Source organism: Macaca nemestrina, chromosome 8, assembly GCF_043159975.1.
Source record: "Macaca nemestrina isolate mMacNem1 chromosome 8, mMacNem.hap1, whole genome shotgun sequence".
NCBI lineage: Eukaryota > Metazoa > Chordata > Mammalia > Primates > Cercopithecidae > Macaca > Macaca nemestrina.
In genome coordinates this window covers 71403414-71419634 of record NC_092132.1, presented here as the reverse complement: position 1 = coordinate 71419634, position 16221 = coordinate 71403414, and the positions used below count along the sequence as shown (strand labels likewise).

The following is a 16221-nucleotide window of genomic DNA, read 5'->3' as shown; positions in this document are numbered from 1 at the left end:
CTGTCGCCCAGGTTGGAGTGCAGTGGCCCGATCTTGGCTCACTGCAACCTCTTCCTCCTGGGTTCAAGTGATTCTCCTGCCTCAGCCTCCCGAGTAGCTGGGACTACAGGTGTGCACCACCATGCCTTGCTAATTTTTGTATTTTTAGTAGAGACAGAATTTCACCATGTTAGCCAGGCTGGTCTTGAACTCCTGACCTCAAGTGATCCACCCGCCTTAGTATCCCAAAATGCTGGGATGACAGGCATGAGCCACCATGCCTGGCTGAGAATTTGTTTTATAAAGTAGGAGTCCCCATCCGCTGGGAGCCGTGGACTAGTACCAGTCCATGGCCTGTTAGGAATCTGGCTGTGGCTTGTTAGGAACTGGGCTGCACAGCTGGAGGTGAGCAGCAGGTGAGCGAGCATTACCACCTGAGCTCCAGCTTCTGTCAGACCAGCAGCAGCATTACATTCCCAGGGGGGAGCAGTATACATGCAAGGAATCTAGGTTGCATGCTCCTTATCATAATCTAATGCCTGATGATCTGGGGTGGAACAGTTTCACCCCAAAACCATCCCTCCCAATCCCCTCAGTCCGTGGAAAAATTGTCTTCCAAGAAACTGGTCCCTGAGGCCAAAAATGTTGGGAACTGCTGGTATACAGAGCTGTGGGAGAGAAGAGAAATGCAGAGGGAAAAGGAGCTCCTGTCTGTTGAGACTTTCAGGGGGACCTAGGGACTGGTTTTGTTACAGTTGACTGGGAAGTGTCTTGTTTATTTTATTTTATTTTTCATTTAAAATATTTTTTTGAAATGGAGTTTTGTTGCCCAGGCTGGAGTGCAGTGGTGCCATCTCGGCTCACTGCAACCTCTGCCTCCCAGGTTCAAGTGACTCTCCTTCCTTAGCCTTCTGAATAGCTGGGATTACAGGCGTGCGCCAACCGCACCTGGCTAATTTTTGTATTTTTAGTAGAGATGGGTTTCACCACGTCAGCCAGGCTGGTCTTGAACTCCTGACCTCAAGTGATCCACCTGCTTTGGCCTCCCAAAATGCTGGGATTACAGGCGTGAGCCACCACACCTGGCCAAAGTGTCTTGTTTTATTTTTAAGGCTTTGATCACTCTCATTTACAGTAAGTATTTGAAGAGTACATTCTAAATCATTTTTCTCTCTTCCTTTGCAGGAAGTGCTCAAATGTTAAGCACACACACACACACACACACAAAGAGGAAACAGTTGGATAGGAACTCAGAAATCATGTGACCGATGACTAAGTTAAATATTTTCTGCTTACTGAAAAGGAAGAGTCTGATGATTACCTATTGATCCTCTTTGCATTTGTAAAGTTTTGGAGATATTGAATCATGTTACCATTTCTGTTTTTTTCCACCCTATTTTCTTTCATATTTACTGAAGCTCAGAAGCACTATTGGGTCTGCAACTCATCCGACGCAAGTATTTCATACACCTACTGTGGTAAGTAAAACTGCAAAACAAATAATTGTAGCATCAACTATTTTGAGGGTAAGTTTTCACAAGAACCTTACATTGTTGTGGCTGGAACACAGGAAATGTCAGTGTGTTCCAGCTGCTGTGGCGGACGCCGCCAGCAGGAAAAGCAATAGCTGGCAGCTACCCCGTGAGAATCTTTTCGACCCTTCACAGAGCTCGCGAGTCTCTAAACTGTGCTGTGCTTGACCTCCAAGTGCTTCTGTTCCCTGTGTCATCTTTCTCTACCCTGAGCCCAGTTTCGGGTTCTGCCCAGTTTCAGGTTCTGCCCAGTTTCAGTAAAACCGTCTGCTTCTGAGCTTTCGCCTCAGCCTTGACACTTACTAGTTCTTCTTCTTGAGATGGTAGAGCAATCCCAGCTGCTTCCTGTAGTTAATTTCTGCTCCAAGCTGTGACTTTTGAGGGCTCTTGGAATCATCTCCCTAACTGGATGTAAGCCTGTTTCTGTCACTAGCTGTGTGACCTTAAGCAAAGTACTCCAGCCTTTTTAGCACTAACGTAAAAGTTTATAGCCTACTTGATAAGGGTGTTGTGAGGTGAAGTTTTTTAGCACAGGGTCACGTAAAGACAATACTCTTAATTTTTTTTTTGGAGTCAGCCATACCCTAGTGCTATTCACTGGCTGTATCACTGTCCGCTGCCCCAGCTGCTCGTTAGCAAGCGTCCTCGGGTCTGAAGGCACAGTGTCAGGCCTGACAGCTGTTTTGGTTCGGTACTTTCCACCGTGCAGCTCACCATGGATTGGCTGCCCTTTTCCACCCGCTGGCACTATCTGGAAAGTTTAAAGTGGTGCTTCCCAAAATACCAGTTCTTTGAGATTCTTTTGGGAAAATAGGATCTATGGCCTAATCATCTGGGAGAGATTTACAGATGTACTTTGATTTCTGAGAAGTTCTGCAGTAAAGGCACCTGTTTAACCACAACATTTTCAATTTCATTTGTTGTTTGTTTGGTTTTTAGTCTGGAGTGTATGTTAACTCTCTTGAGAAACATGCTCTGCCAAATGCTAATATAAAGTGACTTTCGGGAAATTGGGATAATTGCCACATGTGAGAAGGAGACTTAGGAATGTGGCCAGTCACACACCATGGCCCTTCTTCTCCTGGTGGGTTGCACTGAATTCCCTCTCAACGTATCTCTAAAATCTCCCCATGCTACAAGATCCTTTTGCATTCCGCTCTTCCAGCAAGGCTCCTACTCTACTTGGCCCCCACTTCCCTTTCCTCCTTTGGCCCTTTTGTACCATGTGCGAATTACGCCACTCTGTGTGTGTGTGCGTGTGTGTGTGTGTGAACGCATGGAGTTTTGCTCTGTTGCCAGGCTGGAGTGCGGTGGCATGATTTTGGCTCATTGCAACCTCTGCCTCCCAAGTTCAAATCATTCCCCTGCCTCAGCCTCCTGAGTAGCTGGGACTATAGGTGCATGCCACAACACCTGGCTAATTTTTGTTTTTTGTATTTTAGTAGACACAGGGTTTCACCATGTTGATCAGGATGGTCTCAATCTCCTGATCTTGTGATCTGCCCCCACCGGCCTCCCAAAGTGCTGGGATTACAAGCATGAACCACCTCACCTGGCTTATGCCACTCTTTATATGATCTTTATGGATATAACATTTTGTATTATTATTTAGCTTTTAGTCTTTTCTTAACAATAACTCAATTTGTCTTTTAAAAATATTTCACATTTTGTAATATTTTATCATTTATTTTTGAGACAGGGTTTTGCTCTGTTGTGCAGGCTGGAGTGAGTGGCATGATCTCCACTAACTGCAACCTACACCTCCCTGGCTCAGGCCATCCCCCTAGCTCAGCCTTCCTAGTAGCTGGGACTATAGACATGTGCCACCACGTGTCTTGGTTAATTAATTAACTTGGCTAATTATTAATTAATTATTATTTCTTTTGAGTTTCACTCTTGTTGCCCAGGCTGGAGTGCAATGGCGTGATCTTGGCTCACTGCAACAACTGCCTCCCGGGTTCAAGCGATTTTCCTGCATCAGCCTCCTGAATAACTGGGATTATAGGTGCCCACCACCTATAATTTTTGTATTTTTACTAGAGACAGGGTTTTGCCATGTTGACCAGGCTGGCCTCGAACTCCTGACCTCAGGTGATCCACCCACCTCGGCCTCCCAAAGTGTTGGGATTACAGACGTGAGCCACCACAGCTGGCCTAATCATTAATTTTTTTGTAGAGATGGAGTCTTGCTATATTGCCCAGGCTGGTCTAGAACTCCTGGGCTCAAGAGATTCTCCCACCTTGGCCTCCCAAAGTCCTGGGATTACAGATATGAGCCACTGCACCTGGCTTAAAATTTCACATTTTAATCACTTTTGAGTGTTTGGCTCAATTGTATTAAGTATATGCACATTGCTGTGAAACCATCACCATTGGTTTATCTTTTTATTTGACTTTCTAATTTTTTTTTTCTTTGAGACAGTCTCACTCTGTCTAGACTGGAGTGCAGTGGTACGATCTCAGCTCACTGCAACCTCTGCCTCCTGGGTTCAAGCAATGGTTGCGCCTCAGCCTCCTAAATAGCTGGGATTACAGGTGTGCACCACCATGCCCAGCTAATTTGATTTGACTTTATGAAGGAGGATCTTCCTTCTTTCTCTCTGAGAAATCCTGTGGTCCTTTCCTGCTGCCCCACTGACAAAGGGACTGTGGGCAAGCCACTGGAATACACATCTACAGCAAGATGCTGCTTGCTGCCGTCCCCACTGCCATATGACTGCCTTCCCGGCCTGAGAGAATCCATCCCACCAGGCCAAAAATGCATTATCTGTGGGAAGCACTGATTCCTCTAGGTACTATTGTGATTCCTCTAGGTACTATTGTGAGGGTGTTGGTGACAACAACCTCTGATTCACTGTCACGATGATCTCCATGAAAAAGCAGAGCTAGATTTCTATTTGGTCAAGCTGCTGGGCATCTAAGTGTATGGTTTTTTAAGCACAGGGTCTTGCTCTGTCACCCAGGCTGGAGTGGAATGGTACAATCATGGCTCACTGCAGCCTCAAACTCTGAGGCTCAAGTGATTTTCCCACTTCAGCCTCCCAAGTAGCTGGGACGACAGGCCTGCACCATCATGTCTGGCTAATTTTTAAATTTTTTGTAGTGACTGAGTTTTGCCATGTTGTCCATGCTGGTTTTGAGCTCCTGGACTTAAGCAATCTCCCTGCCTCAGCTTCCCAAAGTGCTGGGATTACATGCCTGAGCCACTGATTCAGGGCTACAGTGTCTTCATTAGTTCAGGTGCCATAACAAAATACCACAGACTGGATGGCTTAAACAACAAACATTTATTTTTTCACAGTTCTGGAGGGTAGAAGTCCAAGATCAAGGTATCTGCATAATTGGGTTCTCCTGAGACCTCTCTCCTTGGCTTGCTGCTGTGTTTTGAATTTTGTGCCCTTGCAGACTCATGTTGAAATTTAATTGCCATTGTGATGATATTAAGAGGTGGGACCTTTAAGAGGTGATTAAGCCATGGAGGCTTTTCCTCTCATGAATAAATTAATGTCATAATTGAGGGAGTAAGTTTCTTATAAAAGGACAAGTTTAGCCCCCATATGTCTCTTGCTTTTGCCCCCTCTTGCCCTTTTGCTCCTCCACCACCAGATGAGACAGCAAGAAGTCCCTTGTCAGATGCCAGTACCTTGACATGGAACTTACCAGCCTCCAGAACTGTGAGAAGTAAATTTCCGTTCTTTTTTTTTTTTTTTTTTTTTGAGATGGAGTCTCACTCAGTCGCCCAGGCTGGAGTGCAGTGGCGCGATTTCGGTTCACTGCAAGCTCCACCTCCGGGGTTCACGCCATTCTCCTGCCTCAGTCTCCCGAGTAGCTGGGACTACAGGCACCCGCCACTACGCCCGGCTAATGTTTTTGCATTTTTAGTAGAGATGGGGTTTCACTGTGTTAGCCAGGATGGTAAATTTCTGTTCTTTATGAAGTACCCAGACACCAATATTTATAGCAGCACAAAGTGGACTAAGACACTCGCAGCTGGCTGCTTTCTCACTGTGTCCTCACACGGCCTTTCCTCTGTGTGTGCACATCCCTGGTGTCTCTTTGTGTGTCCAAATTTCCTCTTCTTGTAAGGACACCAACAAGATTGGATTAGGGCCCATCCTAACAGCCTCATTTTAACTTAATTACCTCTTTAAAGGCACTGTCTCCAAATGCAGTCACATTCGGAGGGACTGGAGCCTCACCATATGAATGGGGATGGGGGAATGAGGACACATTTCTGTCAGTCCATAATATACAGAAATGACAAAAATTGGCTGATTTATTCTCCCAATTTTGGGAAAGGCAAAAAATGTGGGTGTGTGGGTTGGTTTCCAGGGCCTTAGGCACAGCTCTCCTATGATCCCGAGTCATTGATCTCAGTTCTAATCTTTTTTTTTGCTACAGATGGTTAGAAAATCCAAGGAATTAATAGATTATTTAATGAAACCAATATTCTCTGAGCATTTAGCATGCACCTACTCTAGGAACTGAGGAGATAATTGAATTAACAACAAAGACAAAAGTCCCTGCCCTTATGGATTCAGTAAAATATTCAGCATGTCAGATGGTGGTAATTGCTGTGAAAGAAAAATAAGGCTGGGGGGTGCGGGGTAGAGGGTGCAAAGATGCAAAGGTGGAGAAGCTGGGGGGCTGCATTTTAAATCAGGATGGCCAGCCAGATGTGATGGCACTCACCTGTAGTATAGCCCAGCTACTCAGGAGGCTGAGGCAGGAGGATGGCTTGAGCTCAGGAGGTCAAGGCTGCAGTGAGCCATGTTTGTGCCGCTGCACTCCAGTCTGGGCAACAGAGCAAGATCGAACCTCACTAATTTTTAAATTTTTTGTAGAGACAGGGTCTTGCTGTGCTGCCCAGGTCAGTCCCAACCCCTGGGCTCAAGCAATTCTCCTGCCTCGGCCTTCCAAAGTGCTGAAATTACACGCATAAGCCACTATGCTAGGCCTAAAACCTGTTTCTTTTCTTTCTTTTCTTTTTTTTTTTTTTTGAGACAGAGTCTTGATCTGTCACCCAGGCTGGAGTGCAGTGGCGCAATCTCGGCTCATTGCAACCTCCACCTTCCAGGTTCAAGTGATTTTCGTGCCTCAGCCACACAAGTAGCTGGGGCTACAGGCGTGCATCACCATGCCTGGCTATTGTTTTGTGTTTTTAGTAGAGATGAGGTTTCACCATGTTGGCCAGGCTGGTCTTGAACTCCTGACCTCAAATGATCCACCCACCTTGGCATCCTAAAGTTCTGGGATTACAGGCGTGAGCCACTACGCCTGGTCCTAGCTAATTTCTGTATTTTTTGGGATGGGATTTACTTTTTTGAGATGGAGTCTTTCTCTGTCGCCCAGGCTGGAGTGCAGTGGCGCGATCTTGGCCCACAGCAGTCTCTGCCTCCCTTTCTGAGTAGCAGGGATTACAGGAGTGCACCACCACGCCCAGCTAATTTCTCTATTTTTAGTAGAGATGGGGTTTCACCGTGTTGGTCAGGCTGGTCTCAAACTTCTGACCTCAGGTGATCTGCCCACCTGGGCCTCCCAAAGTGCTGGGATTGCAGGCGTGAGCCACGACGCCCGACCTGTATTTTTTAAATAGACACCAGGCTAACCTTGACCTCCTGATTTTAGGGGTTCAGCCTGCTTTGGCCTTCCAATGTGTTGGGATTACAGGCATGAGCCACCGTGTCTGGCCTTAAACCTGTTTCTGTCTAAGTCTTCTCCATGTCATCATCCACCTAATTCCTTAGGTCCCAAACCAGAAGTATCCTTAAGTATCTCTTTCCCTCACCTAACATTATTGTGTTAGTCATTCCTGTTTTCATGATCCTCAGATTCTATTCTATATCCAAGTGCTTCTCACTGCTCTCTAACACTCATGCCACATTTGTCTCTCCTTGGCCTCTACAAAAACCTCTTAAATTGCCCTCCCTCTGCTTCAGTTCTTGCCACCATACAATCTATTCTTGGCACAGAGGCCAGAGAGATCTTTGCAAAATGAAAATAAGTCAGATAATGTGACTTCTCCTGGTGAAAATCCTCCAGTAGCTTTTCCCTACAATTAGAGTGAAATCTCAGGTTTATACCAAGACCTCCAAGACTCCTCAGGATCTTGAAGCAATACTAACACTACCTAGAGTTACAGTCAGATCCCACCCATTAGGGGGTCCTTCCCACAAGTTTGCCTCCCAGCTCAGATGCCATGTGCAAGCCCTAGGTTGACACCTGTGGTTCTCACTGGCTATAAATTGGAGGTTCCCCTTTCTTGGGTTTGATCATTCATTAGACTAGCTCTCAGAACACAAGGAAACACTCATTTATGTTTACTGGTTTATTATAAAGGATATTAATACAAAGGATACAGACAAATAGCCAGATAAAAGAGATACATAAGGTAAGGTGCAGGATAAGGGAACCAGAGTGTCCATGTCCTCTCTGGGCTCACCATCCTCCTAGCATCTCCACGTGTTCATCAACCCAGAAGCTCCCCTAACCCTGTCGCTCAGAAATTTTTATGGGGGGGTTCATCATGTAGGCATAATCGAATGTTAACTGTCTGTAGCCCCTCTCTCCTTCCCGCAGGATGGGAGGTGGGGCTAAAAGTTCCAAGCTTCTCATCATGGCTTGGTCTTTCTGGTAACTGGCCCTTATCCATGAACCCACCAAGAGTCACCATTAGAAAAAAGATGCTGCTATTGCCCAGGACAGTCCAAGGAACTAGAAGCTCTGGGCAAGAAATTGGCATCAAAAACCAAATGTTAGGACAAAAAAATTCTCTTACCACTCCCATTGTTCTGTAAACTACAAGGATTTTAGGATCTCTGTGCCAGAAACTGGGGCAAAGACAAAATATGTATTTCTTAATATTTTACAATATCACAAATTCTGTATACATTTTATAGTTTTTTTTTCTAGTTCTGTAAAAAAATGTCATTGGTGCCAGGCATGGTGTCTCATGCCTATAATCCTAGTGCTTTGAGAGGCCGAAGTGAGAGGATCACTTGAAGCCAGGAGTTCAAGACCAGCCTGAGCAACATAGTAAGGCCCCATCTCTACAAAAAAATGAAAAAAAAATTCACTGGGTATGGTGGCATGCACCTGTAGTACTAGCTACTCAGGAGACTGAGGTGGGAGAATCACTTGAGCCCAGGAGTTTGAGGTTGCCGTGAGCTATGATTGTGCCACTGCACTTTATCCTGGGTGACAGAGTAAAATCCTGTCTCTCTCTCTCTCTCTCTCAACAACAACAACAACAACAACAGCAACAACAACACCATTAGGATTTTGACAGAGATTGCTTCAAATCTGGATCTGTAGAACACTTTGGATGGTATGAACATTTTAGCAACATTGTCTTCCAATCTATGAGCAAGGGATATCTTTCTGGTTGTTTTTGTCCTGTTAATTTCTTTGATCAATTTATTTTGTTGCTTTTACTATACAAGTCTTTAACTTCCTTAGTGAAGTTTATTGTATTCCTCTTGGTACTATTGTAAATTGGATTGTTTTTCTAATTTCTTTTCCAGATAGCTTGTTATAATTTTTTTTTTTTTTTTTTTTTTTTTCCCTGAGGCAGAGTGTTGCTCTGTTGCCCAGGCTGGAATGCAGTGGCGTGATCTCAGCTGACTGTAGCCTCCACTTCCTGGGCTCAAGCAATTCTCATGCCTCAGCCTCCTGAGTAGCTGGGACAACAGGCACCTGCCACCACGCCTGGCTAATTTTTGTATTTTTAGTAGAGATGGGGTTTCACCATGTTGGCCAGGCTGGTCTCAAACTCCTGACCTCAGGTGATCCACCCTCCTCGACCTCCCAAAGTGCTGGGATTACAGGCGTGAGCCACCACACCTGGCAATTTTAATTTTTTTGAAACAGGGTCTCAATCTATTGCCCAGGCTGGAGAGCAGTGGCAAAATCTTGGCTCACTGCCGTCTTGACTCTCTGGGCCCAAGTATCCTCCCACCTCAGCCTCCTGAGTAGCTACAGGCATGCACCATCACATCTGGCTAATTTTTGTATTTTTTGTACAGACGGGGTTTTGCCATGTTGTCCAAGCTGGTCTTGAATTCCTGGACTCAAGTGATTCTCCTGTCTCAGCCTCCCAAAGTGATGGGGTTACAGGTATGAGCCACTGCACCAGGCCTAATAGCTTGTTGATAGTATATAGTAACATTACTGATTTTTGTAGGTTCATTTTATATCCTGCAATTTTGCAGAATTCATTTATTAGTTCTAACAATTTTTTACATTTTTATTTTCTTTAAAATTTTTTGAAGTTTGTAATAGAGACAGGGTCTTGCTCTGTTGCCCAGGCTAGTCTTGAACTCCTGGCCTTATGTGATCCTTCCACCTCTGCCTCCCAAGGTGCTGAGATTACAGGCACGAGCTACCATGTCCAGCCAGCTGTAACAATTTTTAATGAAGTCTTTAGGGATTTCTATATATTAGACCATGTCGTCTGCAAAAAGAAAATTTTACTTCTTCCCTTCCAAATTTGGATGCCTTTTTTGTTTTTTCTTGACTAATTGCTTTGGCTAGGACTTCTAGTACTATGTTGACCAAGGGTGGTGAGAATGGACATCATTGCCTTGTTCCTGATCTTAGAGGAAAAGCTTTCAGTTTTTCACCATTGAGTATGATGTTGACTGTGGGCTTTTTATATATGACCTTGCCCTCAAAGTCCTAGCCTATCTTAATGATCTTTGAAATGCCTTTCAGGTCATTCTCCCATTGTCTTGATGCAGAAGAACACTCGGCTCCCTTCTATCCATACTAATTTCGTTATCGAATTTTACTATAAGTGGCCAAAAGAAGCCATGCAGCACCTTGAGCACTTTCCTGCTTATCTATTTCTTCTACCAGACAGTATAGATCCTTGCTCCTAAGTTCTACTTTTCACATAGTTTTAGGGAACAGACAAAAGTCCATCAAGTTCTTTGCAACTGTGTAGCAAGGATGGCCTTTACTGCAGTTTCCAATACCTTGTTTTTCATTTGTGTCTGAGGCCTCATCAGAATTGCCTTTACCTTCCACATTTCTACCAACATTCTGATTATGACCACTTAAGTAATCCCTAAGAATTTCCAGACTTTCCCTACATTTCTTCCCTTCTTCTGAGCCTGCATCAGAATTGCCCTTAATGCTCTGTTCATGGCAATATGGAATTTTTTTCTAGCCTATTCCTCCAAACTCTTCCAACCTCTGCCTATTATCCATTTTCAAAGCTGCTACCATATTTTTAGGTACCTGTTATAGCAACACCTCACTTCTCTGGCACCAATTTTCTATCTTCATTTGTTTTTTTGCTGCTATAACAGAATACATAAGACTGGATAATTTATAATAAACAGAAATTTATTTGGCTCATGGTTCTGGTTGTTGAGAAATCCAACATTGAGCAACATCTAGCAAGGGTTTTCTTGCTGCATCATCCCATGGCAGAAGGGCAGAAGGCCAAAAGAGCACGTGTGAGGGGTGGGGAAGGAGGCTGTACTCATCCTTTTATCAGGAATCCATACCCACAATAACTAATCCACTCCCGCAACAACAGCATTAATTCATTCATAAGGGCAGAGCCCTCATGAACTGATCATCTCTTGGAGGTTCCACCCCTCAACACTCTTGCACTGGGGATTAAATTTGCAATGCATGAACTTCAGGGAATGCATTCCAAACATAGCAACACCTTATAGTTTTGACAGTCTGTTTTAAGCTAATGACAACTTAAATTGAATCACACAAACAACTCTACACTTTAGGAGTTGGAGACCAGCCTGGTCAACAAAGGAAGACTCCATCTCTACAATTTTTTTTTTTTTTTTTTTTGAGACAGTCTCGCTCTGTCATACAGGCTGGAGTGCAGAGGTGTGATTTTAGCTCACTGCAACCTCCACCTCCTGGATTCAAGTGATTCTTGTGCCTCAGCCTCCCAAATAGCTGGGATGACAGGCACATGCTGTGCTGACATGCCTAGATAATTTTTGTATTTTTTGCGGAGATAGAGTGTTGCTATGTGGGCCAGGTTGGTCTTGAACTCCTGACCTCAAACCATCCATCTGCCTTGGCCTCCCAAAGTGCTGGGATTACAGGCATGAGCCAGCACACTTGGCCTCTACAATTTTTTTTTAAATTAAAAACAAACCAAACCACACAAAAAACAGACCACATGTGGTGACTTATGCCTGTAATTCCAGCACTTTGGGATGCTGAGGCAGGAAGATCACTTGAGTCCAGGAGTTCAAGACCAGCCTGGGCTACATAGTGAGACCTCATCTCTACAAAAAATAAAAATAAAAAAAAAATAAAAATAAGTAAAAATAAAAATAAAAAACTTAGCTGAGTGTGGTGGTATGCACCTGTAGTCCCTGCTATTGGTAAGAGGATCACTTGAGCCCAGGAGTTAGAAGCTGCAATGAGCTATGATTACATCACTGCACTCCAGCTTGGGTGACAGAGCAGACCCCCATATTTAAAAACAAACCAACAAACAAAACTATTTCATTGGGCTTCTTGGATTTGTATTTCCATTATTTCCATTTTCTTTCCTAGATTTGGGAAGTTTTCAATCCTTCCTTCCTTCCTTCCTTCCTTCCTTCCTTCCTTCCTTCCTTCCTTCCTTCCTTCCTTCTTTCTTTCTTTCTTTCTTTCTTTTTTGAGACAGAGTCTTGCTCTTTCATCCAGGCTGGAGTACAGTGGCATGATCTCGGCTCACTGCAAGCTCTGCCTCCTGGGCTCAAGTGATTCTTGTGCCTCAGCCTCCTGAGTGGCTGGGATTATAGCCATTATTTCTTTGAATAAACTTTCTGTAGTCTGTTCTTTTTTCTTCCACTTCTGGAACTCTCATAATGCATATATGGTTCTGGTTGGTAGTATCTCACCATTACCTTAAGTTTTCTTCACTCTTTTAAATTATTTTTTCCTTTTGCTCCTCTGATTGAATCCTTTTGCAGTGATCTATCTCTGAGTTCACTGATCCTTTCATCTACTTGGTCTAGTCTGCTGCTGAACCCCTCTAGTGAACTTTTTTAGTTCAGTTATTGTGTTCCTCAGCTCCATGATTTCTTTTTCTTTCTTTCTTTTTTTTTTTTGAGACAGCATCTTGTTCTGTCATCTAGGCTGGAGTGCAGTGGTGCAATCTTGGCTCACTGCAACCTCCACCTCCTGGGTTCAAGTGATTCTCCAGCCTCAGCCTCCCAAATAGCTAGGATTACAGACACATGCCACCACGCCCAGCTAATTTTTGTTTTTTTTTTTCATAGAGATGGGGTTTCGCCATGTTGGCCAGGCTGGTCTAGAACTCCTGACCTCAGGTGATCCACCCGCCTTGGCCTCCCAGAGTGCTGGGATTACAGGCATGAGCCACCGTGCCCAGCCTTCAGCTCCATGATTTCTGTGTGGTCTTTTAAAATGTTTTCTTTCTTCTTATTGAAGTTCCCACTGCATTCATGTATTGTTCTCTTGACCTCAGTGAGCATCTTTATAAGAGGTATTTCAAATTGTCTGTCAGGTAAATCGTATAACTTCATTTCCTTAGCATAAGTGAGGAAGATGTGTCTTGCTCCTTTGTTTGAAACATCTTTGCCTGATCTTTCATTTTACTTGTTTCTCTGTTTGGCATCTGCACATTACAAAGCAGACATCTCTTTCAGTCTTCACAAATTGGCCTCACACAGGAACATAACCCACATCTATTGTTGTGGGAATCAGGAGGATGAGAGAGACCTCAGGGTAAAGCAGGAGGATCTTTATTGAATGCACTCAGACCCAGCAGACTTAACATCTAAAAACTGGGCCCAGAACAAAGACAGCACTTGACTTTTATACACACTTCTAAAAGGTGGTAGGCTAGCTTGAAGCAGGCTTACAGTGGCATGAAAGCAAGGATATAGAGGCAGAACAATTAATCAAATTGCGATAGGTTTATAACTCAGGATTACACATGACCATTACTGTGCAACCCAGATGTCTGTTATCTAGGTTTTGCTCAAAAGAGCCTTGCAGTGGTTTATCTCATAATCTTCACCATGGTGCCCAGATGGCTATAGTTCAGGCCTGCTCAGGCTTCTCATGACCTTCACTGTACTTCTTAAATAAAACAGAATACTTGAAGTTACTAGTTACAGAGAGCAAGAATCTATAAACTCATACCATAAAAGAAAGGAAAATTTGTTTTTCCTCTCCCTATGTTGAGGGAGTGCTGAGCACATTCCTTTGTGTCCTAGCTTCTCAGATAGTGTTTATCAAGACTTTTCCTGGGGCTGGGCCTTGCCTGCTACCACCTTTGAGATGAGTTGACCTAATACAGGAAAGCTTATTTCTTTCTCTTTTTAATTTTATTTTTATTTTTCTTTCTTTCTTTAATTTCCCACTTCACTAGTAGCCTGGTTGGAGATTCTGGGGTCCTCTACCAACTCTTTCTCACTTCAGGGAGATGCAGGCAGCTGTGTTTTTTTGTCCACCTATTCCGTGCTGAGCCAGAGATGGGGTAGTGGAGGGAACTGTGGCATCTACCAGCCCAAGCTGTTGTCTCCATTCCCCTGCCAGGTAGCTAGACTATGCCAGACCTGTCAGAGCTCTAGGACTGATGAGAAAGATGTAAGTGTTTTGGGTATCCCCAGAGAAGTTGGGGTGCTGGATGCATGGATTAACTCTCCCTCCCCAGGAGAAAGCTGAGAACTAAGATTTTTCATCTGCTCAGTCTGTGCTGAGCAGAGGGGAGGATCAATGATGCCTATCTGCCCAAGACACTGCCTTTATTCTCCCCTGGGTGGTAGACTGTGCCAGACTCATCAGAACTCCAAGACTGGCAAGACAGAAGCCAATCCTCTGGGGAGCCCTCGTGAAAAAGTTGGGGTTCTGGACATGTGAAACAACTTCTTTCCTCCCATGGGTGGAGCTAGGAGCTTGGGTTGGGGGGGGGTCTCTTCCTGATTGTATAACACCACACCAGGGTAATAATCTCTGGTTAAAGAATGTCCCAAGTCTCCCTACTGGCTTTGTTGAATCTGGTTTTGAGTTCTCCTTGGGTGCAGGAGTCTTTCAATTAGTTTGATTTCTCACAAAGGGAATTTTTCTGTAAATTGTTGTGCTAGTGGAGGCAAGAAGAGTTCAGGGCTTCTGATTCTGCCATGCTGCTGATGTCATTTCTCTGGGGAGACATTTTCAACTGTCATCAATTTTTCTTATTTTATGATTTTAATGCAAAATTCATCTTAAAAGGCTGATATCCAGAATACTAAACTTATTGGAGATGATTTGTAGTAATTTATTGACATTATCTTTATTGCTTTTAGATAAAATGCAATACCCAATTTCAATTAATGTTAATCCCTGCATAAAATTGAAGGGATCCAGAGGATTGTTGCACATTTTCTACATTCCAAGTAAGTCCAAATTTTTGCTTTTATAGACCAATCAAAGGAGTTAAGAAATATCAATGATAAATGATTGTGTTTCAAATATACTTGTGTTCATTATCTATTGCTATATAACAAATTACCATGATCTTTGTGGCTTAACACAGCACACATTTATTATCTCATCATCTTTGTTGATCAGTATTCTGGGCATGGCTTACCTGTGTCTGCTTCCAGGTCTACCATACGGCTACAATCAAGGTGCTTGCCAGGCTGGAGTCCCTTCTGAGGCTCAACTAGGAAATATATACTTCTAAGCTCACGTAGCTGTTGTCAGTATTCAGTTGTTAGTATTCAGTCCCTTGCTGGCTGTTGGCCACCATCAGTTCCTTACCACATGGACATTTTCAATATGGCTGCTTGCTTTTTCAAAGCCAGCAAGGGGGACAGTCAGCTAACTAGGCAAAATTCACAATCTTATGTAGCATAATCATGGAAGTAACACTCCATCACCTTTGCTGTGTTCTATTGGTTAGAAGCAAATCACTAGGCCAGTCCATACTATTGGGAGAGGATTACACAAGAACATGTGGGTAGAAATGGAAATAACTTCAGATGTCCAATAATTTTACAGGTATATCCTTTGTCAATCATTAGCTATAAGTAATATTGGGTTTCCATTAGTGGAAGATCTGTGTGTGAGCAAGCCAGGACTTTAAAATTTTTTAAAGATGGTCTTTCTAGAGAAAAACACAGTAATAATGTGATGACAGAAGGCAATGTGTTTTGTTTTGCTTTGCGTTGTGTCTTGGTTTTCCTCTCTCTGACTCTGCTTGTTATCAGCTTAGGAAAAGCTAACACAGGTGGGGTGATAGCATGGGGCTGTATCTCAGTCTCTGTGCAGACACAAAACTTTTTCTTCTCCTACCAGTTACCCAACATTGCTTATTGCCTGTAAGCTCTGGAATCCCAGAAAACTTTAGTTTTAATCTTTATCATCATCATCATCACCATAATTCACATCCTAGTTTAGATTTGGAGCTTGTTTTCTATTAATGCTTTACAGAGTAGTTTTACATAAATAAGCTTAAACATTTTCCCCCGATATTAGTTATCTGGCTTACCAGAAAAATGAAAAACAACAACAACAACAAAATCCCCGAAACTGAGAACCCAGGCATGATAGACAATAAACTTGTGTTTTAATTTTCATGATTCTAGTTGTTCAACCTGTTTTTTTTGACACTCCGTATCTGCATTCATTTATTCACTAAAAAATGCTTAGTAAATTATAAGTATCGTGCTAGGCACTGTGAATTCATTGATAAGATATTCTCTCTCTCTCTCTTTTTTCTTTTTTT

At 43.4% G+C, this 16221-nt stretch overlaps 1 protein-coding gene across 7 annotated transcripts in view; it reads left to right on the top strand.

Moving 5' to 3' along the window:
* Nucleotides 1-1231: 1231 nt before the first annotated feature.
* Nucleotides 1232-16221, top strand: part of LY96 (lymphocyte antigen 96) — a 112272-nt gene continuing 97282 nt past the window's right edge. For 2 of the 7 annotated variants that reach the window (XR_011606359.1, XM_071067406.1), the window contains exons 1-3: nt 3570-5185; nt 9536-9626; nt 14798-14887. Coding sequence is in view for 6 of the 7 variants with exons in the window: in XM_071067406.1 (XP_070923507.1) it covers nt 5069-5185; nt 9536-9626; nt 14798-14887 (298 nt within the window). In the remaining variant the exon portion in view is untranslated. Of the gene's footprint in view, nt 1458-3569; nt 5186-9535; nt 9627-14797; nt 14888-16221 lie in introns of those variants that run through there. The other 5 variants (XM_071067407.1, XM_071067405.1, NM_001305897.1 and 2 more) reach the window with 5 other exon arrangements.